We start from the raw sequence: 26,423 nt of genomic DNA, 5'->3' as shown, positions 1-26,423 counted from the left end.
CAGTGTAGATTAGCATGCATCTGTGCAATAACAATGCCAGAACCCAGTTACACTGAGTATTTTAACAGATCATGTCATCAGCAGTCTAAATAGCATGAGAATGGTCTCTTTAAGTGTGCAATTTTTTTTAATAAGTAATGCACACAAGGCGGAATGAAAACACTAATTACCAATGCATTGTCCCTTGACACAGAGAAAAGAAACAGAGAGCGCATGGCCTGACATTTAACACAAGTAAAATCCTCCTCCTCATCTTATTTCACAGGGAAACAAAGGTTGACACCACACAGCAGATGTTTATTAAACATTCATAGGCGATCTTTAGTAATATTCATCAGACTTGTTTTAGTAGTCCTGTTTTTCACTGTAGAGAGATCACTTCTCTGTTACTGGGTCTATTTCTCATTACCATTCTTTTCATATAATGAATTATTCTTTTTTGTTCCCCTCAAATTCATTTGGTAACACCTTTTTTTACAGTGTCCTTGTTGCATGTAGTTATTATAGTAATAAAAATACATTTTGCATAATTACATGCAACTAACCCTAAACCAAACCAAACATCCTAAATATAATCCTATAGGTGGTACATGTAGTTAATTAAAAATTACATTTTAAAAAGGGTGGATAAGATCTCAATAAATAAACTGTCCGCATACTCAAATCCTTAAAGCAAATTTAATAGACCAAGCTTTCGGTCAAAAGACCATCCTGTAACCATGGCGTGCTGTAATTTTGCATATTCCAGTGTTGATCAATGCAATATTGTTGTAAAGTTTATGCATAACGTGACAAAACAACATCAAAATAACTGTCAAACTTATTTCAAACTTAATAGTAGGATCCTACAGCAATCTCTCACTGTCTGTATAATGCATGTGCATCTGTTTGGGAATTGGAAATGTTCTTTATTAATGAGGCAGTATCCAGCAGAGATTTTGCTTCTAGGAAAAATGCAAATAGAAATATTTGTAAATATTTTAATTGTCACATTGTGCATGTATGCAAAACTAGGAAACAAATGTTAACTGATCATGTTTACACTGATACAACATGTTTCCACGCCAAAGTTTCTGTCATTTTTTTCTGTCTGACTAAATGTACTCTAGAAGAGGGAACGAGTATTGCGCAAGTTGCTTAGTTGCTTGCCCTCGCACAACTGTATGGGGAATAGGCGGCCAGCAACGCGGGCCAGCACAAGTACACAGGCACGTCATTGGGAAATACAGAGCGGCTCAGCCGGTCTATGTATTGAGAGTCTCACCTCACTGACATGAGAGTGGCCTGCACATGAACAACTGGGCAGAATATACACATCGCTTAGACTGATAAAAGTTTAGCCTGCAAGGCAGGAACTTCCAGGTTATAAAACCTCACGAATGTAGGGGGGAGGCCCAGCCTGCCGCCATACAAATATCGTGAATAGAAATCCCGCTGGACCAAGCCCACGACGAAGCCATCCCTCTAGTGGAATGGGCCCTGATGCCCATAGGGCACTGCATGTGTTTGGACGCATCAGCTGCTGCGATAGCGTCCACTATCCATCTGGACAGGCTATGTTTCGAGGCAGCGAGACCCTTGGTGCGCCCTCCAAACGAAAACAAAGAGCTACTCAGAACGCCTGAAGGCGGCGGAACGCGTGATGTACACTCTCATCGCCCTGACGGGGCATAGGAAGTTATCACTGTCCTCGCTATCGGATGGTGGTAGAGCCGATAGGGAGATAATCTGCGCTCTTAAAGGCGTGCCAATCGCCTTGGGGACATAACCATTTGTCATTTGGTCCGAACTCGAGATACGCGGGGCTAACAGCGCGTGTAGATCCCCCACACGTTTTACTGATGACAGAGCTATCAGAAAAACGGTCTTGAGCGGGAGGTATTTTAGGTCCACGGATTCTAACTGTTCAAAGGGAAAAGCTTTCAGGGCCTCTAAGACCAAAGAAAGATCCCAAATAGGAACCGAAGAGGGCCGCGGGGGATTCATCCTCCTGGTTCCTTCCCATCGCACGGCTGCGCGTCGACTCCGCGAATGCTGCAATAGCCGCAACGTACACTTTGAGCGTGGAAGGGGCCCTGCCCTTGTCCAGCAGCTCTTGAAGGAAGGAAAGCACCCACGAAACCCCACACGTGCGTGGGTCCAGGCTCTTTGTAGCGCACCATTCGGAGAACACTGACCATTTAGACGCATAGAGTCTTCTCGTAGAAGGAGCTCTAGACTGTGTGATCGTGTTCAGGACCCCTTCTGGCAAAGCAACAGGTATCCGTTGATTATCCACGCATGCAGAGACCAGCGCTCTGGATGGGGATGCCAAATTGATCCACCGGCTTGGGAGAGAAGATCTTTCCTCACCGGGATCGGCCACGGGGCTACGTGCCACCAGCCTGGGAACCAGGTTTGGTTCTCCCATCGCAGGGCTATGAAGAGCACTGAGTGGCATGTTTCCCTGATCCTCTTGATTACCCGAGGTAACAGCGAGATTGGAGGGAAAGAGTACAGCGGGCAGCTGGGCCAGGTTTGGGCCAGCGCGTCCTCGCTCTTCGAGAAGAATCTCGGGCAATGAGCGTTGTCTTTTGACGCAAAAAGGTCGACTTCCGCTTTGCCGAAAAGGCGCCATAGTGACTGGACTGTCTGAGGGTGCAGGGACCATTCTCCCGGGGGAATGTCTGTCTGGGCTGACATTCTCGTGGCCCGGTACATGCGCGGCTCTCAGCGAGCGATGGGCCCACACGAGAAGGTGTTCTGTCAGTTTGCAGAGATTCCTGGATCTGACTCCGCCTTGGTTCAAAGTTTTATTGAGTTTTATTGCCATTTGCACAGGTACGTTTCAGTACAGGTACGTTGGAATTCTTGTGCGTTTCTCAAAGTCAGGTTTTAGATTTAAAAAGAATATATATATATATATATATATATATATATATATATATATATATATACACACATATACACACATATACACACACATACACACAAACATATACATCTTCAGGTAGAGCATAGAGCAACAAAACATTTAAAAAATGCAAAAAAAAACTGTATATAAATAACCTTTCTTAAATAGATACACATTATAATAAATAATAATAATATTGTACATACAAAATAAATACTCTGAATATAATAAAATACTCTTACACTAATCATTACAATGTTTAAAAACATGGAATAGGGTACTTTTTGCCCTCCTTAATGTCCTGTGCCACTAGCCTAACAGTGGCTGGAAAGAAGCTCTTAAACAGACGGGCCTTGTGGGTACTAATGCTCACAGGCCTCCGGTGTCTCAGGTTATAGCCCGTGTCCACCCATTTAAACAAAGGATAAGCTGGGTGGTGTTTGTCCTTAAGGATACTCTGTGCTTTCCTTCTGCAGCGCTGGGTGTATAATATCCATGGAGGGGAGGTTAGAGCCGATAACCCTCTCTGCAGTTTTAATGACCCGTTGCAGTGATTTCCTCTCAACCAGGGTGGTGTTACCATACCACACTGTGATACCACTGGTGAGGATACTTTCAACAAGGCTTCTGTAGACATGGGTTAGAGGTTGACATTGAAGTCCAGCCTTCTTCAATACTCTGATAAAATACAGCCTCTGCTGAGCTCTTTTCACTGTTGCCATAGTGTTTTTAGTCCAGCTGAGGTTTTCTGAGATATGAAGTCCTAAGAACTTATAGCTGTCAGGAGAGGGGTTCTCCTCCTAAAGTACAGAATGAGTTCCTTTGTTTTATCGATGTTCAGAACAAGATCATTGTCCTCTCTATTGACAGTGACCTCGTGAACCATATCCCTGTATGATGACTCATCACCCTCTCTGATGAGACCAAGGATAGTTGTATCATCTGCATATTTAATGATGATATTATTATTGTCCGAGTTGGTAACACAGTCATATGTATACAGTGAAAAAAGTATAGGGCTGAGACACCAGCCCTGTGGGGCTCCTGTGCTCACTGTAAGCTCAGCTGAGACCTTCTTTCCCATCCTCACCACCTGTGGCCTGTCTGTGAGGAAATCTGTTATCCAATTACAAGTGGATGTTGGTACTCCCAGTTCTATCAGCTTACCGGTCAGCTTCATCGGCCGGATCGTATTAAAGGCGGAGCTGTAATCCAGAAACAATAGCCGTACATATGTATTATGAGTGTCCAGGTGCTGCAAAATATAGTGAAGTGCCAGTGCCACAGCATCATCCACTGACCTATTCGAGCGGTAGGCAAACTGAAGAGGGTCTACTGTGTCTGGAACCACAGAATTGATATGTTGAAGGACCAGCCTCTCCATACACTTCATGGCAACCGATGTGAGCGCCACTGGTCTAAAATCATTCATTGTCGTTGCGTTTGTTATTTTCGGAACCGGCACTATAACAGAGGACTTAAAAATACGTGGGACTGTTTCTTTGAAGAGAGTGTTAAAAATGTCCGTGTACACCTCCGCCAGCTGTTCAGCACAAACTTTAAGGACTCTCGGGGCCACACCATCGGGTCCCATAGCCTTACGGGGGTTCACCTTCCTCAGAGCTTTAAGGACCTGTGAGTGCGTCACCTGCAGTACAGTCTCCTCTGAGTTATAGGGGATTTTTCAGGGTGTGTCTCTGTTGTTTTGGTCAAATCTGGCATAGAACGTGTTAAGGTTGTCCGGTAGAGAGGAATCTTGAATCACAGTTCTATTTGCATCTTTACTGTAGTTGGTGACTGACTGGATTCCTGGCCACATCCTTCTGGTGTTATATTCCATATAACAGTTCTCGAGTCTCTGGGTATATGCCCTCTTGGCGGCCCTGATGGATTTTTGGAGCTCATATCTGGCATGCTTATACTCCATGATGTCTCCTGATTTGAAGGCTTTACTCCGGTTTCTAATTTTGATACGTACATCCGTATTAAACCAGTGCTTCTGATTAGGGATAACTCTAATGGTTCTGGAGGGGATGCAAATGGAAGTGGACCAGTCAATATAACTGCTAACAGTATCTGTATATTCATGGATATTGTCTGTGGCTTCCCTAAAAATGTTCATATCTGTGGCCTCCAAACAGCCCTGCAGTTCCACCAAAGCATTATCAGTCCACATATTCACAGTTTTAACTGTGTCTGGGTCTGCTTTAAGCCTCCTGGTGTAAATGGGCTGAAGCAGAATAGCAAGGTGATCACATTTCCCAAAATGCGGCTTGGTGGTTCACGTAGGACACCACGGACATGTTGTCCGAGCGGACTAGAACATGGTGGCCCCGTATGTGTGGGAGTAAGCGTTTCAGCGCTGTGTCGACAGCCGGGCCGTCTTTGCCACAGAGTCCAGTTCTATACCCAGAAAAGAGACTGACTGACTGGGCAGTAAGGAGCTCTTGGTCCAGTTAACCGTGAGACCCAGGCTTTCCAGGTGGCTGAGAAGCACCGTTCTGTGAGAAATAAGTTCCTCCTCTGACTGTGCTAGAATCAGCTAATCGTCCAAATAGTTCAAAATTCGCATGCCCTGACTTCTCAGGGGAGCGAGAGCCGTGTCCATGCACTTCTTGAAAGTACAGGGTGCTGAAGACAGGCCGAACGGCAGGACGGTGTATTAATATACCTGACCGTCGAAGGCGAATCTCAAGAATGGCCTGTGACGGGGTATTATCTGAATCTGAAAGCAGGCGTCTTTCAGATCGAGGGAAATAAACCAGTCCCCCGGGCGAATTTGCGTGAGGATCTGTCTGGTTCTCATAAGAGCTTTGTTCAAATATCTCAGATCTAATATCGGTCTGAGAGCTCCGTCCTTCTTGGGTACAAGGAAGTAATGACTGTAAAAGCCTGACTCGCTCAGAGAAGGAGGTACTGGTTCTATGGACCCCTTGCACAGAAGTTTAGCTATTTCTGCACGAAGTAGGTGTGCTACTTCCCCATTCACTCTCGTCTCGATTCGTGCTCGAAAGCGCAAGGGACGATGAGCGAAACTGCAATGAATAGCCCTGCTTTACTGTGCTCAGCACCCATTCTGACGCGCCTGGAATAGCTTCCCATGCTTTTGCATATAAGGCTAGGGGCAGAATGGCCTCTGGGTTCTGATCGCCGCATTCTGCGGGTTCGAGAACCCGATTCGGAGGCGCGGGCGCAGCGCGCGCTCTCGGTGCTCGAATACGGCGGCTCGCAGACAGCGATGGCTGGCCGTTTTTTTACACGATGTCCCGGTGGCTTTGGACGGGGAGCATATTGTGCGAGGAACGGGGCGCGAGAGTGTCGCCGGGGGTAAAGTGCTTTTCAGTAAGTGTGAGCGCTGGTGAGCGGGCACAAGACTTACATCTGTAATGCGACCGGCAGGGAGTGGCCATGAAACAGAGCAGGCAGTGAGTAGGTGTGGGCACCGGGTCGTGGGCACATGTCCTACATTTAACACTCGAGCGGCTTTTGCCAGCTTTATGAGAGTGGGATCTTTGAGAGACGGGGGGTATAGTGCTTGTGTGCAGGGGTGAACACTGAGACGTAGGCACATTTTCTACTCTTAAAACACATGCGGCGTGAGCCGGACAACCAGACATTATGCTCTTTTTGAGATTTCTCTGGGTCGCCGTGACAACGGCGGTTGTGTGCAGGCGAGTGGGTTGTATCACTGGCTCGTTGGCTGCGTAATACACATCTGCAGTAGCCATGACTACGGAGACTGGCAGAGCGGAAAGCTTTGACGCTGGTCTGGCCGCGGCGGGACTTAACCGTCATTTTCCTCCTTTGAGCTGCTAGGAGGACTTCGCGTGCTCAGGTTTCAGCGCGATCTTAGGCCGGGGTCCCCGCAGGGGAAGCATCCTGTGACGGCTGGTCGAGCGCGATCTAGGGCGGCCACCCTGTCGTCGCTGCGAAGACGGAGGCTGAGCTGGACGCTGGGTGGAGCTTCGTGCAGGCTGGTCCCAAGGACGCCGTTCGGCTGAGCTCGATCGTCGAGGCAGGAAAAGGTTCATAGCCTGCGTGGTCTTTTGTACCTCCGAGAAGTGGTCTACGATCCCGCTAACCGCTGGGCCGAAGAGGCCGGTGGGGGAGAGCGGGGCGTTTAGGAAAACAGCCCGCTCGGACTCCCTCATGTCGGCGAGCGTCAGCCAGAGGTGCCTCTATGTGACGGTCAGAGAGGACATGCAACTTCCAAGGGCCTGGGCAGAGGATTTAGTAGCGCGAAGGGAGAGATCCGTTGCGCTGCGCAAATCCGTGATGGAGGCAGGATCCGAGCTTTTCTCATCCAGCTCACGGAGGAGATCGGCTTGGAGGATCTTTAGGACTGCCATGGAGTGCAAGGCTGAGGCAGCCTGTCCGGCGGTGGTGAAAGCAAGCTCTTTAGGCATTGACCACTCGAGGCCAAGTTGGTCGACGGCCTTTGTGAGGAGGTGCCGAGTACGGCCGGCCTCCTGGACTGAGGAGGAGTGGTGTGAACCGGACCATTCCTCGCTGTCAGAAGCCAGGATAGAGCAGCTGTCAGCGTCGGCGTCCTCATCCACTTCATCCCGAGGCGGCGGCGGCGCGGGTGGGAGCCGGCGGCTGCGCGTCCAGGAGGGGGGGCGGGGAAGGAGAGAAAGAAGCACAAGGGAAGGGTTCCTGCGAGCTTCTGGGCGCCACGTCGGTCTCCGGTGGCCTCTGGGAGCGGGGCGCTTCTTTCTGTGCGGTCCAGCAGAGACAGGCAGAGCGACAGCGTCATCGTTGAAGACTTCAAGTCGAGCCCGCAGAGTCGACATTGGAAGCTCCTCGCAATCAGGGCAGCCGCCCGAAGAGAGCGCGATGGCTGCGTGCTCACGGCCCAGACAGAGAGCGCAGATAAGATGGCGGTCTCCGGTGCTGAGCGGGGCTCGGCACGAGCCACAGGAAGAGCGAGGCATTTTGACAAAAACGCCTCGTACTCTTTTAGATAGAGAGTGTGTGTCACAGTGGTGAACACACACAGCAGAAGAAAAAGGATACTTTGTCATCGGACTGCGTGGCAGGCACGGATGGCTGAAGGCAGCGAAGATTGCTGGCTTCTTTAGACGCTTCCTAATCTTGCTGGTCGCTTGTTTTGACGGCGGCAGCTTCTCAAGATCCAGCGATGCGAAGAGTTTCACTGAGGAAATGAAAATCAGACTTCAGCCTGTTGAGCCCCTCTTTATATACACTAGCCACTCCCATTCTGGCGCGCTGTGACGCGTAGAGGGTGTGAAGCGCCCTCATTGGGCGTGACGTCACGCAGGGCTCACCGGTAGGCTGCTGCAGTTGCCGCAGGACAGCCAATGAGCACGCTCATACAGCCTGCTATGGTCTGCTGTCTGCCGCACTGCGTTGACAATAAATACAAAATTAAGGATAATTTTTGGCTTCAGATCTCGAGAAAAGATGACTTTACCTGTAGCGTAAGCAACTTACGCAGAACAATATAAATTTTTTACAACAACATATGCCCTATTTCAAATGCATCCCTTGCTGTCCTCCTCTGAGAGACACTTTGTTGAGCTAATGCCGGAGAGTCTGGAGTCCATAACAGGGCAGGGTCAGCAAAAGTGAGCTTGCTTATGAATCATAACCTGACAAATGGGACACCCTGGTTATTTCACCACATTAAGTTATTTCCATGATAAAGATCTAGTTGAAGTGAGTAGTTGAATTGTACCTCTAGGCAGTAATGATTATCATAATCTCCATATCATATCACATTCACTACAGACATGCATTTCCTAAACAATAAACAAAATAATAAATGACATAATTTTACAGGGACACACAGAAAATTGTGGTTGATTTATTATGTCCATGCAGTTATTTTGTTTTTGATGTTAATTAGGCTGTTATGGTCATAAAACATTAGTTCTGCTTTTCAGCTGATAAATTCCTGCTAAGTAATTTATTTGAAATCAATTCAGTCCCGCATAAATGAGTCATATCTGTGGTTCTCTGTCTATGTTAATTTATCTCCATTTTATTTGGGCAATCAAATCCTCAAATGCAATGAACTATAGAAATTATATTTCCCTATACAGAGGTTAGGTAATTCTACACCATTCCTTTTTGCTGAGTTACGTTGACTGCAATTGTAATCTTGAGTATACTTGCGTTAAGTTGCTTAGAGCATATTTAATCATAGAAATGATTATGTCTGAAATGAAAAATGGTGACAGAAAAGTTCACAACAAATTGGTTTCGCCTTCTATTGCACATACGTGTGATTTAATGTTTATTTTTAAATGGCACTTTTAGAATCTTTTTTAGTCATCTATCTGAAAAGACTTGTGACATAATGACATAAAAACATAAATGACTAATGAAAAATACGACACCATAGTGTACTTGGTGACTTATGTAGCAGACATCATTACAGAGTATGATGTAGTATCAGAGAGAGTGAGATACTTTCAGTGCAAATACTGGCAAAACTGACATCGAAGATAGCCACTCATGCTACCCTCCATAGAATCAGGGGGCAAAAAAACGAATAGACAGTTATTGGATTTTCTCACGAGGAGCATGTTGTTATCAAATACAATTGAGCATACAGTGTCCATTTGAAGTCTGATAAAGAAGTTTGATAAACGTTGAAAAAGATCAAAAGTCATTCAGAACATGGAGGCTGCACGATCATGACATTAATATTCTTCCCCTTGAAATTGCAAATGTTAATTTCAATATTTGCAATCAAATATTTATTGTAGGTGGTAATGGCATTTAGATGATTCCATCCCATTATAATCAGTAAAGCTGCAAGTTTCATGTGACCGTTTGAGACCACAGTACATCATGTACTGTGGTCAAGGTACTGTGGCAAGCTAGCGACGCATGTAACATGGTTCAAATCAAATTACTACCAAATTGCTTTTCACTTCGTTTGTACGCCGTTGTTTGACACGTGGTTTCATCTCAGCCCCCATTAAAATCTGCAATGAACTCAGCCGTCAGCACTCTTGAAATCTGTGATTAGATGATCTCTCTACACCTTTGATAAAAACAGCAGCTGCAGTAAAACTGTTTGAGGTTATTTCACTCCGAATCAATGCCTTAAAGGTTATTAGAATAATTTTTGATTACGAATTTATATAATTTGTATACGAAAGTCATTGTTCTTAGCAATTGTCCCAGGAGAAAATGCTAAATGATCAGATGAATGCCATATGCCCACGGAATGGATGAATGGCTCCCATGAGGCAGTGGGTGCGAGAAGACAGATTAAAAGTGAGCATTTTTTCAAACAATACTGACCTCGCTGAGCAGAGCAGGTCTCTGTCTACAAAGCAATGAGATGGAAGGAGAGGAGAAAAGAGAGGGAGATGGGCTGTAAGGGATCCACTGAAGGCAAGTTGTAGAGAAGAACCCATGCAGTTTATTACAAACAAAACTAAACATGAATCAAAAACATGCCATGGCATGAACTCAAAACAAAAACGTGACGCTTACTAACAGTGGTTACAGGGAAACAAAACTTGACAAAGACACATCTTCTTCTTCTTGTTGCTATTTTACGGCGGTTGGCATCCAACTTATTGGTGCATTTCCGCCACCTTCTGCTCCGGAGTGTGGAACAGAAAATAGGTTTACAGACTAAATCCCCCTCTCCCACTCACACACACACCTCCTCCCATTCATTCTGCATGTTAATAATTATAATAGTAAAAACAACAATTTTTATTACCACCACAATTACAACATCAATATTTATACTTTAACCCTCATCCATACTACCTTTATTTATATTCTATTAAAAAACCCTATTTCTGACAAAGACACATGGCAGACATGAGGGATTAAAAACACAGACTAATGACAAGACAAGGGACACCTGTGAACAATGAACAGACGATTAACCAATGACAAGACACATGGCAGGATCACATGACAAACGGAATCACATGACAAGACACAGAAACACGAAATGAAACGTGACCAAGACGAGACCAAATCGTGCCATGGGCACAGTGTTGAATAATGGATTATGCATTGCTCTCACCATTGTCCATAACCTTTCAGAAAAGTATCCTCCCTAAGTTTTAATTTAAAAATATATATATATTTAGCTCATGTTAAAGGTGGGGTAAGTGATATTTCAAAAATGCTGTTGGAGATAATTGATATTTGAAATTAACCCAAGCAAACACACCCCTCTCTTCATTGCTCCGCCTCCAAAACTCACCATCCAATCCTAACCGCCCTTCACTGAGTCGATCTCGAACCCCGATCGCCAGCATGTGAGGCAAATGCACTAACAATGACGCTAAAAAACACAGCATTCCCTAGCAGTCGTCAGCGTGACTCTCACTAGCTGGCCTCCGTTACGCACGCAATCCAAGAGTGAATGTCTGCTTATCATAGCCGAAGCGCAACAAAATAATCCTTCACGAAAAATAAAGTGCAGATGATGAACGAATGACAAGGAACCACAAAAAAATGTACGTACAGTACACAAAGTTTGTTATTAGTTGACAACAGCACAGCAGCTCCAGACAAACAATGACACTCAAACCCAGTGTTACTCACGTGTGGAGAAAATCAAAGCAAGCTACGAGTCTGTTTTCAGGCCTTCCCGCTTAGCTCTCTCAGTGCTGGAAAGCTTTTATAATATTAACGCAGGTCCTAAAGCTCTTGCCCAGTCATAACCCTTCATTTTCCGACGATTTCTTCTGAGCTTTTCTCTTTTGTATTGTGTCTCATATCTATTTCTGCAGTCTTTCTTCAAATCTCTTGCTGGTTCTCTCTCCTCCACCATCATAAGCCCCCTAATGCTCATTGGCTACACACGTTTCTTGTTTGTTCGACTGTCGGTCCGACTAACTTCCAAACAGCGTTTTTCAAATAACGCTTACCCCACCTTTAAGTGATATTAAAAAGAACTGACTTCTGAGTCTGATGGCTTGTCACACTCCATTTCAACAATATAGTAAAGATCATGTAAATAGACAATAAATGGTAGACATCTAAGCTTAAACAAAAAGTTTCTTTGCTTTGCTTCAAAATCAGCCTGTGGTGCAAAGTCATTATAAATCATAAAGTTTTTTTTCTACCTTCATGTCTAATTCTTCATCCATGTAACTTTAAAACACTCAATTAACTTCAAAATACTTCAAAAAGCGCTGCTTGCACACTTCGTCTTAATGAAATCAATCATTTGATCATCTGAGAAGTTTTTTTAAGCAAAACTGGAGCCAGAAAAATGTTTTTGATGGTTTGGATAGCTATTTAATCATGCAGGTTACGCGCGTGGAGCCGTATGAATGTCAGGGACTTAAAAGATCACAGCCTTTCTTCTCTTGCTTTTATCTCTTTTCACTTATTATTCTCTTTGTTTGACCTGCACTTTTATTCTTTTCTACATTCATTTTCAACATGGCACTGAATACTACTTTCATCTGTTTTGGGGGACAAATCTTTGTAACTATATAAATATTTTCTGAATATTTTCTAATATTATGAATTAGCTTTCATTATGACGTCATTAGAAGACTCTATTCTGAAATGTTTCAAAATCTTCTGCTTTCAATAGCAGGGAGCTTTAAAGAATGAAGCACAGTAATTTTCAATGCATATTTTAGACATTTCTCAATTCTAAAAACAAAACAGGTTAATAATTTAATAATTAAAAAAATTGTTGTTTGATATAAAGTGAGTTATTGCTGGTATACAGTGTCTCCCATTTTAAACTTAACTTATGGCAGCCTATATTACTTTAAACCTCAATATAGAGCATGATGATGGCAGTTTTTCTCAGCATGTTTCCCCCTGTCTCTCTGTATGAGTGCTGCAGTGGTCCAGAGTCAATTTATCTTCCATATATTCTCTAGTTGTAATTGGGAAGGTGTGTGAGAGAGATTAAATAGAAATGGAGAGAGGCAGGTGTGGATATCTAAAATAACAGGCTTTTCTATTTCAAACAAAGAGATGTGGAACATTAGACTGCATCACCTGATCCAACCTAATCTGATCTCATACTGTTAAAGACTATAGTATACAGTATAATATGGGCAAATACTCAACCTTATCCTGTTCCAAACCTGTATGCATTTCTTTCTTGAGTGAATGATGAGAGAATTGAATTTTTTTATTGAACTAGCGTTTAAAGATAACCAAGGACAGTATTCAGTAGCCTATATCCTCAGAATAAATATGCACCACGTGCCACGAGCATTGACCGACTGTGAATGGGCTTCTAATCATCTGCTCAGTCAGTTCTGAGTCCCAGTGGGCATGATAGTTAATAAAATGTCAATTATTAGCCGTAGTGCATACGCCACATGTGGGAGTGCACTGCAGTGTTTGAACTGTCTGAAGAGTGAATGTATACACCAAGACAAGCCAAACACAAATATATAGGGCAGAGTCAGTCTCATTGCATAATTGCAATTGTTTCCTGTCTGACATGAAGTGCATCTCTCATCCTTTATTCATTCATTCTATTTTAATAATGTTGTTTTAAATTACTATTCCCAGCAGAGAAAACCTTGCTTCTGTTCCATCATGCTTTGCTTTAGAATTTAGTAGTCACTGTGCTTATTTGTTTTTCCATATTTCAAGTCTATGCAGTGCTAATGTTTTGTGATGCTTCCATTTTAATGGTTCAGCAAGGTACTGCTGAGGCAGACTTTTCTCTACTGAGCATCACCCATACACTGGATAATTGGCATGCCTGATTGCCTAAGGGACAAAAATAACACCATCCAAAACCCTGTGAGTCATGTGAGTGTTTTTACGATGAAATTTCCTCTGCAATCCCTTTTCATGTATTTTGACCAATGTTGAGTCCAGTAGTTCTCAACCAGGGCATCTCTGGAAAGTAACTTTCAAGGTATAGTCTTAAACCTGGAATTATATGGTAATATATAATTGCATTTCCATGATCATTATATACAATAATATTTAATTATAGTAATAATAATAATAATTTCTATGTAATATATCTGATTTAATTAAAATAAAAAAACTCTAAAATCAAGGTGTTCAACATGTAAACTGAACATATTTCTTACTCCGATGAAAATGCACCACTCTTTTTTTCACACTCTCTCATTTTATTTTACACTGCAGCACAGATGTCTGTGAAGAAACCTAAAAACTCCATACATTGACCTCTGACACATCGGACACAAAGTACAGTCTGATTTAGATGAATGCCGATTGCTGTAAAGTTTAGTAAAGTTTAAAAGAGAAATGAAACAACCAGCCCATCTAACAACCAGCCCAAGTCAGCACACAACCTGTGGACCTATCTGGCATTCAACAACTAGCCCAAACCAGCTCACAGTCTGTGGATCAGTCGGGATCAGTCGGGCATTTAACAACCAGGCTAAGCCAGCTCACAATCTGTGGACTAGTCTGGCATCCAACAACTAGCCCAAGCTAGCTCATAATCTGTGGACTAATCCGACATCCAACAACCAACCCAAGCCGGCTCACAATCTGTGGACCAGTCGGGCATCCAACAACCAACCTAAGTCAGCTCACGGTCTGTGGACCAGTCTTGCATTCAACAAACAGCCCATGACAGCTCACAATCGGTAGGCCAGTCTGGCATCTAACAACCAGCCCAAGTTAGCTCACAGTATGTGGATAAGTCTGGCATCCAATAACCATCTCAAGCCAGTTCACAGTCTGTGGACTAGTCTGGCATTCAACAACCAGCCCAAGTAAGCTCATAACCTGTAGACAAGTCTGGTATCCAATAACCAGCCCAAGTCAGCTCATAGTCTGTGGACCAGTCTAGCATCCAACAACCAGTCCAAATCAGCTCACAATTTGTGGACCAGCCCGGCATCCAACAGCCAGCCAAAGTCAGCTCACAGCTTGCGGACCAGTCTGGCACCTAAACAACCAGCCCAAGTCAGCTCGCCATCTGTGGACCAGTCTGGCATTCAACAACCAGCTTAAGCCAGCTCACAGTATGTGGATCAGTCTGGCATCCAACAACCAGCCTAAGCCAGCTCACAATCTGTGGACTAGTTCGGCATCTAACAACTAGTCCAAGCTAGCTCACAATCTGTGGACCAGTGTGGCATATAACAACTAGCCCAAGTCAGCTTACGGTCTGTGGTCCAGTATGGCATTCAACAACTAGCCCAAGTCTGTTCACAATTTGTGGACTGGGATGGCATTCAACAACCAGCCCAAGGCAGCTTGCGGTCTGTGGATCAATCTGGCATTTAACAACCATCATATACCAGCTTACAATCGGCAGACCAGTCTAGTATCCAATAAACCAGCCCAAGTCAGCTCATAATCTGCGGTCCAGTCCGGCATCCAAAAACTAGCCCAAGCCAGCTTACAAACTGTGGACCAGTCTGGCATTCAACAACCAGCTTAAGCCAGCTCACAGTTTGTGGACTAGATCTCAGTGGTCTGCATGTAGCACAAACTGGCTACTAGTCTGTGGACCATCCTAGTGGCCTGCAGTCAGCATAAACCAGCTCTCAGTCTGTGTCCCAGCCCAGCAGTTTGCAATCAGCACATTCACGTTACCAGTCTGTAGACTAGCTCAGTGGCCTGCAGTCAGCATAAACCAGCTCTCAGTCTGTGTCCCAGCCCAGCAGTTTGCATTCAGCACATTCCCAGTACCAGTCTGTAGACCAGCTCAGTGGCCTGCACTCAGCACAAACTCGTTATCAGTTACCAGTCTAAAGTAAAAAAAAAAAAAAAAAAAAGTTGCCCTCCGAAGAGGGGGGGTGGAGGTGAAAAAAAAAAAGAGAAATGGTAGAAGACAAAGAACTTTGCATAATAAATAATGAACTTATTCAATTGTGTTTTCGACAATCAGTGTGTTTCCCCATACTCATCCAGACCTGGAAATTACTCATATCAAATTACTACTACTACAAGTTTCATTCAACACCTGCCCACTCCTGCGGAGCGGTGCACACGTTCCTGCTATGAATTTAATCCTGTCTGGTCTTGCTTATTTTAGGTCTCATTTGCAGCAATCTTGCATTCCCCCCTAATATTTCACATTTTCTCATAAATATATAGGCTACATTTTTTTTTCTTTTTTTTCTAAAAAGTTTAAATCTCAAAACAGATTTCATGTTTAAATGAAATTTCAAAAGGCATCATTGTCATGTTTGGCTTCAAATAAATGTGGTCCTTTGAATATTGTCTTGGGTCTTGAGGTCAGAAATGTTGAGAACCACTGATCTAGTATTGTATGTTTTCACTTAGTAAGCTATATTCAGATTTGCAAAAACAGTGTGAAACAAACTTGCTAACAATGATGCTTTTGTCTGTAGATTATGCATTTATTGAATGTGAGAGTGCATTGAGAGAGAAATGATAGTTTGTGGTTGTTCTCTGTGCAGGACAATGGCCCCCAGCTGAAGGCAGTGACGGCAAGAGAGTGAGATGGAGCTGACCTCAACAGACGCCTCTGCTGCGCTGGGCTTATGGGGCAACCTCTCCATTCCTGGTTTCCTCTTTAACGAGAGCGTTCTCAATGACACCTGTTTCCTCAATTCTTCAAACTGCACCAATGAGACAGATCCGGAGAACCGAGCAGTAACAAGCATGGCAGGAATCCTCATCCCTCTCATTTACATAATCGTCTGTGTCGTCGGTCTGGGAGGAAACTCTCTGGTCATTCACATCGTCCTGCATTACTCCAAGACAGAGTCAGTGACCAACATCTACATCCTGAATCTAGCTATAGCTGATGAGCTCTTCATGCTGGGCCTTCCATTCCTCGCCGTGCAGAATGCCATGCACTCGTGGCCCTTTGGCTCATTCACGTGCAGATTGGTCATGACCGTCGACGGCATTAACCAGTTTACCAGCATTTTCTGCCTTACTGTAATGAGCATCGATCGTTACCTGGCCGTGGTTCATCCTATTCGGTCCTCTAAATGGAGGCGACCACAGGTGGCCAAGGCTGTGAATGGAACAATCTGGGCTGTCTCCTTTTTGGTGGTCTTGCCTGTGGTGATTTTTGCAAACGTGCAACGGGAAGGAGGAATCTGCAATATCATATGGCCGGAGCCAGCCAACATCTGGGGAGCAGCATTTATCATTTACACCTCCACAGTAGGCTTTTTCTTTCCCTTGCTAGTCATCTGCATGTGCTATCTCCTCATTGTGATCAAGATCCGCAGCTCTGGAAAGAAGGTTCATGCCACGTCAACCAAGCGCCGCAAGTCGGAGCGAAAGGTCACACGAATGGTGGTGATAGTGGTGGCTGTGTTTGTTTTTTGCTGGATGCCTTTTTACGCCCTCAACATCATAAACCTGGTGGAATCTCTCCGTGACGAGCCGCAGGGACTGCATCTATTCGTAGTGGTACTTTCTTATGCTAACAGCTGCGCTAACCCTATAGTTTATGGCTTCCTTTCGGACAACTTCAAGCGGGGTTTCCGGAAGGCCCTATGCCGCTCATCTCGAAGGGTCGAGAACCACGAGCCCACCGAACAGCAGCAGCATCAGGAAGAACGAAGAAGAGCGCTGATGCCCAGGGAAAGCCTTAGAAGAGCAGTGAGAAATGAAGAGGATGAGGAAGAAGAAGAGGACAGGGAGGAAGTGACGGAGATGACGGAAATTTGCAGGATTACTCAGAATGGAAACGGAAGCGGACAACCTGAAAGTACCCGAGCCCTATTCTTAGAGCGACCCTCGGGTACAGGGGTTTCTGAGACGTGTTCGCCAGACAGGAGAGGCACGGGTGGGGATGCTGTTGGTAAAGGACCGGGATTTGGGCTTGCTGCAACCTTGCTGAATGGGGCCAAAAATGGGAATGTGAAAACACTGCCAGAGGAACCGGTGGAAAAGAACGCCTCTCTGGAGATCAGCTACTTGTAAACTTGTGATTGGTGTCAGCTGGAAAAATAGTATTATTGTACCTGCCTCCCTGAGATCTGTTCAGTTTGTAGTTACTTTCTTTCCTGGAGTCTATCAATTTGTCTTAATGTCTGAGTTTACTATGAAGTTTCCTTCTAGTAATTAGACTTAAAGATATGGAAGTGCACAACTTTGAAACAGAACATAAAAAAAAAATCACAATGGGTTTTACAATGGGTTTTCACACCATTCCATGGTATCATAACCTATATGAGACCAGCACCACAATATGTGATACATTTATGTGCCTTTTTCTAAATTTATTTGATCAATGCAATGAATCCATGGCTACGACTGGGCACTAGATCAGTAAGTACATTTACATGGACTTTTGCTTGATTATAACTGTGCATGTAAGCGTACTTAGTGAGACTTGTAGCATATTAATATGTGATAAAATAATGGAGATTTTGTACATGTAAACAGGTAGGTAATTATATACCATACAAATTCCTACATCAGATTGTTGTTTTCTGTAAATATATTTTAAAATATGTGTGTTTTTTTTGCCTTACTTGTAAAAGTAGTCTACACTAACTGAAATCTGCTGCAAACAGGTTTTCAAATTCAATTGAATCGCATTGTTATACTATACAGTTTTGTGCTGTCTATCAGTTTAGTACGGAGCCCCTAAACGGACCTTTGCAAAAATAAAAATGTATTTCTCGTGAGCACGTGAAAGTCTGTATATATATATATTTTTTTGCAAAGGTCCCTTTAGGGCAGGGGTCTCAAACTCGCGGCCCGCGGGCCATTTGCGGCCCGCGGGGTGATATTTTGTGGCCCCCTACTTAACATTAAAGTTTAATGTTAGTGCGGCCCGTCGTTGCGTGTGCCGCGAAAAAAAAAAAAATGTATCCCTTATGAGCTACCATAGATAGTCTCGTGACAGCTTACGGAGGGTTTGTTGTCAATAGTTGTCATAGACAACCGCGAAGTACAAACATACTGCGCCTGGAAAAAATGAGCGCGTCGCTTCAATTATGAGCGCGCTTGCCGCGCGCCTACATTTGAAATTACGAACTTGAGCGCGCAAAATATGTGAGCGCGATATGTGAACGGCCCCTTGGCGAGCTACCACCAATCAGGCCACGAGCTACTGGTAGCTCGCGAGCGACGTGTTGGAGAGAGACCCTGCTCTAAAACAATGTGAGAATAATCACTTTGAGCTTGTAATATGTGTCCAACAGGTTCATAAGAAGGTTTGCTTTGATTTGTGCAGTCAGTAATTTGAGACACTATACAAAGAATTCAATAAGACGGGCAGACATGACTGCAAATATTTGTATTTCAAAAGCAGTAATTGTTTTTCTAAGTATAATAAAAGGAAATGTGCCTTCCAAAAAAAACATTCAATATCATTAATGTGTTGTATAAAGAAAATAAAAAGGACATAAGCAAATATAAATATCACAAATATGTGTTATAGACAAAGAAAGTTTGTAAAATGAACTTCAACTGTCAGAAGGACAGCTCATGAAGAACCAATCATGTACAGAAAGGAATGTTCAAATTCAGAGGAACTGTTCAGAAGAAACGTTAATAAATATTGAGAAGATTGGATCAGTTGTGCTCCTTTTTTGGAATACTTGAATACTATTTTTTTGTGGAATACTTGATGCGGCCCAGCCTGACCCAGACTCCACCTCCAGCGGCCCCCAGTTAATTTGAGTTTGAGACCCCTGCTTTAGGGGCTCCGTAGTACGGTTCTTGTTTATTGGCATTTTTTTTAAATATTACACAAATATTCAACATGACATGATCATCTGCCCTAAAACTGAATGTTCATTATCCAGATTGTCATTTTTGATATATTATTATACTGTTAATGCACCACTGTTTGGACTATTTAACCATTGATAAATTCCCTCCCAACCACCCCTTTACCCATCCACCCAAAAGACAAACACACACACACACACACACACACACACACACACACACACACACACACACACACACACACACACAGGTACTGAGAATAAAGGTTATTTTATTCACACCCCCCCCCCCCCCCCTGAACTAAAGGGATTGTTCAACTAAAATGAAAAGTTCATTATTTACTCATCCTCAAGTCATTCCAAACTTATATGCCTTTCCAAAGTTATATGTCCACAAGGTAAAAAAAAAAATCTTACCATAGAGTAGTCCATATGTCTATTTTATGAATCAATATGACAAGTATGTGTGGGGGACAGACCGAAATTTAAGTTATTGTTCACTGATTACTGCTTTTGACACAGTTATTATATAACTTTCCTATGACTTGGAATATAGAGCATGCCATAGACTACTTTTATGATACTTTTTAATGTATTTTGTCATTTTTGGAGTTTGAAAGACACTTTGAACTTCAGTTGGATGGAAAAGAGCTGTGTGGCGATTCTTCTAATATTCTAATGAAAAAATAACGACATGCAAGTTTAGAACAGCACGAGGGTGAACAAATAATGAAAGAAAAAGAGTTTATTCAATATAGTTAAACAACACCAGGTCTTTGAACCTGACCTTAGGACCATTGGTTTTATCCAACATAAGCTAAAGAGGTTTAAGTGCCTCTTTATAATGTCATTTATGCTCTAATTCCACACACAGACTGCATATGCTAAACATACATTAAAATTCCAAAGTGTCCCTTCCCAGTGCCGTATCATGCTCATGTGACATTCAGATACCCTTTTCTGAGTGTTATAAATAAACGTTAACTATTAAGATCATAGCAAGCACTAACATATCAACTACACTCCCCACTGCCCTACGTCGCCTCCTCCTACGCTCGGGCTTACACTCAGATGGGTTTGGAGGCGTATAGAAAGCCATTGCAGACACATTAGAGAGAGAGAGAGAGAGAGAGAGAGAGAGAGAGAGAGAGAGAGAGAGAGAGAGAGAGAGAGAGAGAGAGAGAGAGAGAGAGAGAGAGAGAGAGAGAGAGAGAGAGAGAGAGAGAACTACCACCATTTCCATAATGACTCTGTGGATTTCACAGCTTTCGTTCAGAACTGATTGTTTAAATATAAAAAACTGAATGTGTAAAAAGCTGTGCGACAATGTTATTCTGCTGGTTATTTTTAATTGTTGTGCTATGTGACATTTATTGCACACTGTGTTTACTATCGACCCGCTCAGAGAAGCTGCCGTTTGTGGCTGTGGGAAGAGAGGCGCCCATCCTGTGACCTTATGATTGGACAGCTCTCCGTATCTAAATGAATCTCTATGATTCACTGGACGCTTGACACCCACCGGAGCCCACCCACACATGATATGGATGCACAAAGAGGCAAATAATGCTGAAGGCTGCTTGTGAACGCTGTGATATTATTCATTTCTTGGCGCAGACTTATATGGGCCTCTTGTGCAAACAAAGCCATTTGCTCAAGGATAAAAATACATAGTTGCCCATGTGTCCTTAATCAGTACTTTATCATTTTCATGTGAAAATGAAGTTTTGTTTTTGTTTTGTTTTTAACACCAAATGTATAATCTTCTGTTAGTTTCAGCTCTTTAAAGTAAAACATTGTCCTTTACTGAAGGGTTATTCATTTTAAATTGTTTAAATGTTTGAACCATGTAAGTACATGAACGCAGACACATCTTGCTACAAAAGCTCGATTTCACACAAGTAGGCTACACGTTGCATTCTCAGCGTTGCCGCATGAGGTGCTATAGAGGAAAACCTGGAAACAAGTTAGCATTTTAGTACTTCTGGTTCCCTCGTACTGAAGTTGGGTTCAGGTTTTTGGTTAAACACCTGAAATAAGGTCTGTGGTTTACAAGCTGAAGATATTTTTACGTTTTGTTCTAGAACATCAAAAAAAAAAACATCTGTAATACCAACCTTTACTTATTGCCAACCTACAGAGCTTGTCGGGGACAAAAAACATCATCATGCAGAACAGGTAAGCTCATCTACTTACTAGATTGCTTTCGTAACCTCATTGTGTTTGCAAATTATTTTAATTGAAACTTTATGGCAAAATATTTTTTAAATAAAGACTAAAACAGTTGTCATAAGTTTAGTGATATTGATGACTTAGTGAGTCATGTGACTAGGGTTTAGTTCATGGGTGTCCACTGTCCAGTCCTGCTCCTTGCAGGGCCTGACGGTCCTGAAGAGTTCAGCTCATTTAAACACACCTGAACCAGCTAATCAAGGTCTTATAGGCATAGAAACTTCCAGGCATGTTTGTAGAAGGTAAGTTTGAACTAAACTCTGCAGAACAGTGGTCCTCCAGGATCGAGTTTGGACACCCCTGATTTATAATAATTGATAAACTGTCAAGGAACAAAGGTGGGTTCTGCTGTTATTTATCCTATTCTGAGTTGATTACAGATTGAACTCCACTTGTGCTAATTGGGTTAATTATCTACACCTGCTCCTCCCGAACCTTGTTAATAAAACATAATTTAGACCCCATGTACACCTGGTATTAAAGGAACACTCCGACTTTTTGGGACTTTAGCCTATTCACCTTATCCCCCAGAGTTAGATAAGTCCATACATACCTTTTTCACTGCTACTTGGGCGGAGTGATAACCGCAGCACCTGAGACGAGCCGTGGTGAGAGCGCGTCTCAGGTGCTGCGGTTATCACTCCGCCCAAGTAGCAGTGCTTCGCCTTCAGAGAATATAGTTCCCAGTATTTATATGGTTAAAATATGTCTGTGTCTCATATGACTTTGTTTTTTGTACACTCTGTGACTATACAAATCACAACATGTAAATAGGAAAATGTTTCCGTTATTTTGTCACTTATTTGGATTAGTATGCTAGCTGCAACCATTTACATCCAGTCTTTGTGCTAAGCTAGGCTAGCGGTGGGTGCGTCAAACAGACTTATAGCACGCACGGAGATGAAAAAGGTATGTATGGACTTATCTAACTCTGGGGGATAAGGTGAATAGGCTAAAGTCCCAAAAAGTCGGAGTGTTCCTTTAAAATGCGATCTGTATCCAGATAAGTTATCCTGATAATAAAAAAACGCATGTTAATGCAAGGTGTAAATACTTTGTGATCGGATCTGCCTGACCACATCTGGAGGTAGTCTGGCTCGCATTGTGTTCAGATCTTTACCAGGTGTAAACGCAAACCGTACGACGTGATGGCATTCGTACCTGCCAAACGTAATTTTTTTTGTCATTTTTTTTCTGGAGGACAGAGATCCGAACTCAATGTGGATAACGAGAACGCATTAAAAATACAAGGTGTAAACGCAAAGGTAAGATCAGAACACTTATTATCCGGAGAACTTATCTGGATACAGATCTCATTTTAATAACAGGTGCTGCCTGGGGTCTTAATGTCAGTGACATCTGGATGTAACTCTATCGCCCCCCTTGAGGTTTGTTAAGGTGCACATTAGAGAAATTTTGCAGCAAAAAAAGTCCATTGTCTATTGTCAGTTGTTTAGTAATGTATGAATCAAAGCTCACACAGAAGTCACTTTCAAACCAAGCAGCTTTCTCTTGGTCAACGCAGTGAATTTTGCATGACTAGCTTGAACCCATCACGAAAATCTTTCGCCCTCACGCAAAATTCCCCATCACATGGATTCCTACTGAAATTACTAGATTCTGCCTTTGCCAGTAAATGTGACTACACATTTGTCTGTGTTCACGTACTTGGGTACTAGCTAAAATTTTCTCTTTAAACAGTTTTGCTAACACCGAGGGTGCATTTTATGTAAGATTAAATGAGTCCTTTCATATAAATCACTGTGTGTAGTCTGAAATGTACCAAATTCTAGATTTATATATAAATAAATATTTTGTCTCTGTGACTGTGCTTTGTATGCTTTGTTCATATTGTTATTTGTTTTTATTTCTTCAAATTAGAATTATTGTTGGCCTAAAGGCCCAGACATAGCCTACTATTTCAAAGGATTTTTTTCTTTTTAATCATAGCTGCTGGATTTGTTGTTTGCATTTGATCATATTGCTAAAATAAATCATAATTATGACATTGATCAGAAAAGAAGAGAACTTTAAAGGCACACTGTGGAATTTTTGGCCACTAGGGTGCGCTCGACCTGTAATTTTCACGTCTAGTGCCCCTAGAGGCCACAAGCGCCGCAGCATTGTCGCAAAAGTCAACAAACAGTCAACCTCCCGTGTCTTTATGTGTGTGCAGACGGCATTTGATTTGTATGTTGGAGAAAGTTAATCGATTCACTACTGACCAAAATAATAATATAAATATAAGATTAATAATATAAATCCTATAAAGAAAACAAATTGAATAAAAGTAGCATACGCAGAAAACAATGTCTGATCAGGTAAGTCGCATTGACAAGGCAAATGGTTGCCCAATCCTGCTCCTGCCGATTGTCTGTTCTGCACAGTTCATATCCAACCCTAATCAAACACACCTGAAGCAAACAATTAACGTCTTCAGGATCTCTTTGCAATGGGTTGGAGATGAAATCGAGTAGTCGGGAAATCGTGTAACAAAACTGATATAACTCACTACATATTTCCGTTATTTGTAGTCTTCAGTTTGTTTTTCCTTTTACACAAATACAAACATATATGAGCTGAAAGGAAAAAAAAAACATTTACATTTACATTTGTATACGGCAGTATATCTTGTGACTTATATCAGTTTTGTTACACGAATTCGCAGTAAATATTACATTATATATACACTTTTATGCCGATGTTTATTTTAAACTCTCCCTTTTTCTTTTTTTGGTCTCCTCTGACAAAATCTTTGCTTTCTTCGCTTTCTTCGCTTTCTGCCGAGTAGCTGTTGATTCAGCCATGACGACAACATCCAGACGCCGTCAAGCTCTGAGGAAGTTGGGGTGGTGGGGGAAGTAGGGCTGAGCGATTTTATCGATTCTGCGATATAAATCGATATTTTTTCTCCCAAGAAAGTATCGATTTTTAGGCCGCGAGTATCGATACATAAGTCCCATTCAAATCCCCCGTGTTAAACCCGTTCGCGTTGCATGAAGAGTGATTTGGTCAGCCAGCCGCTAGTGGCCAGCTGCGCGCGTGCATCGATATTGACGAAAATCCAGCTGTATTCAAACAACAACTTAGCTCTCCTTGTTGGCTAGGCTCCTTGCATGCTGGCTAGTAGCTTTTTTTAAAGCTGGGTCTCCGAAATTGACAGCGCTGTGTTGGACAGATTTGTGCAGCGGTGTTCCGTGAGTGAGAAAGTGCGCGAGGTACGGATGAGTGTGTGTGTGTGTGTGAGAGAGAGAGAGAGAGAGAGAGAGCGAGCGAGAGCGAGGTAGTGCTGCGTGAATGCGCTGCGGCGCTCTGCAATCAAATACGATTTTAAATAGGCTTAGTAAAAAAAAAAAAAATGTAAAAAAAATCGTATTCGGTGGTGGAAAACGCCGGCTTTAGGCGCATGGTGAACGCGATGGAGCCCCGCTATCCTATTCCAACCCGCGAACACCTCATCAAGGTTTGCATTCCCAGGCTGTACACTCAGGCAAGAGCACACGTCAAAGCCTCCCTGGCCAGCGCGGAGAGAGTTTCCCTGACGTGCGACGGCTTGACCTCGCGCACAACTGAAGCACGTCACATGTTCAGTGTCAAGCTAAAAAAGCTGTCAAAGAAAAGGCAGTGCAAAGAAACTGTTCACAACAGGCCACTTGCTGCACCTTTTAACTCTCCATTGAAAAGTAAATAAAGTGCAGTATTGCAATTAACAAAGGCTTATAAGCTACAGTTTGCACTGTTGTCTTTCAATAAATAGAACTAATTTTCTCTACACATATTTGATTCATTTTGTCCAGCATTTGCAAGCTGTACTCTCTGCCCAGTCAGAGACATATATTGTGTAAATGATGTTTTCAGTTTTCAGTTCAATTAATTCAATCCAAGTAAATGGAAGACTCACAAGATGTCACCAAAATCACTCTGTCCCCTTTAAATCTTTCAGAAAATGATGTAAGTGTATCGAATTATATCGAATCGTATCGTTGGCTGAATATCGTGATATATATCGTATCGTCAGCCGAATATCGTGTATCGTATCGTATCGTGAGATTAGTGTATCGCTACAGCCCTAGGGGGAAGTGACGTATGCAGTAAAGCGGTCGAATTTTGTAATTCTTTTTGTGCTCGGGTTCCTACCCGAAACCCGAAGTTACATAGTGCTAGTAAAAGCGATACAGACACCTTCAGGCTTCGGCAGACGTGTCATTCAACATATTGTAAGTCGATGTACCATCTCAATGGGTTTTGGTAATATATTATAAAGGTTGAAAAGTTCCACAGTGTGCCTTTAACAAATCAATTCCTCACAAATCTGGCTTCTAAGAACAACACTGCAGGCACAATTGAACCTGTTTTTTTTATTTGTTTTATTATTTAACAAATGACCTACAACTAAATTTAGCTTGACATAATAGAAACCACATACTGAGTACCATGAGTAGAACATAACATATGCACTTGTTTGTGTGTATTTTTTTCTTTTGAGGGAGATGTTTGAGCATGAACTAGCCAGTGATTACACAATGCCAGCCAAGGACTGTTTTGAAGAAAGGTCAGACCTTTTAAAGCTGAAGTAATGATGCAAGAGGAAAGTGAGATCAATAGTCCTTCTAGTGATAGACTCAATAAAAGCAAAAGCAGTCAATCAATGTCAATGTCTTGCTGTTTCTTTTTTTAAACCCAATAATAAACATGTAATAAGTGTT

The 26,423-nt window shown here is 42.8% G+C and overlaps 2 protein-coding genes across 2 annotated transcripts in view; both read left to right on the top strand.

Annotated features, from left to right (window-relative positions):
- Positions 1 to 18,001, top strand: part of sstr3 (somatostatin receptor 3) — a 36,121-nt gene extending 18,120 nt beyond the window's left edge. Inside the window, exon 2 of the mRNA XM_056242619.1 lies at positions 16,243 to 18,001. Within this exon, the coding sequence (XP_056098594.1) occupies positions 16,286 to 17,728 (1,443 nt within the window). The 5' untranslated portion in view covers positions 16,243 to 16,285 and the 3' untranslated portion in view covers positions 17,729 to 18,001. The remainder of the gene's footprint in view (positions 1 to 16,242) is intronic.
- The window catches only part of eif3d (eukaryotic translation initiation factor 3, subunit D), a 41,711-nt gene continuing 22,871 nt past the window's right edge, over positions 7,584 to 26,423 (top strand). The window contains exon 1 of the mRNA XM_056242618.1: positions 7,584 to 7,595. The gene's annotated coding sequence lies outside the window, so the exon portion shown is untranslated. The remainder of the gene's footprint in view (positions 7,596 to 26,423) is intronic.

Source organism: Rhinichthys klamathensis, unplaced genomic scaffold, assembly GCF_029890125.1.
Source record: "Rhinichthys klamathensis goyatoka isolate OS25496 unplaced genomic scaffold, OSU_Roscu_1.1 h1tg000733l_1, whole genome shotgun sequence".
Classification (NCBI taxonomy): Eukaryota; Metazoa; Chordata; class Actinopteri; order Cypriniformes; family Leuciscidae; genus Rhinichthys; species Rhinichthys klamathensis.
The sequence above is the reverse complement of the archived record's forward strand: the minus strand, read 5'-3'. Positions and strand labels throughout refer to the sequence as shown.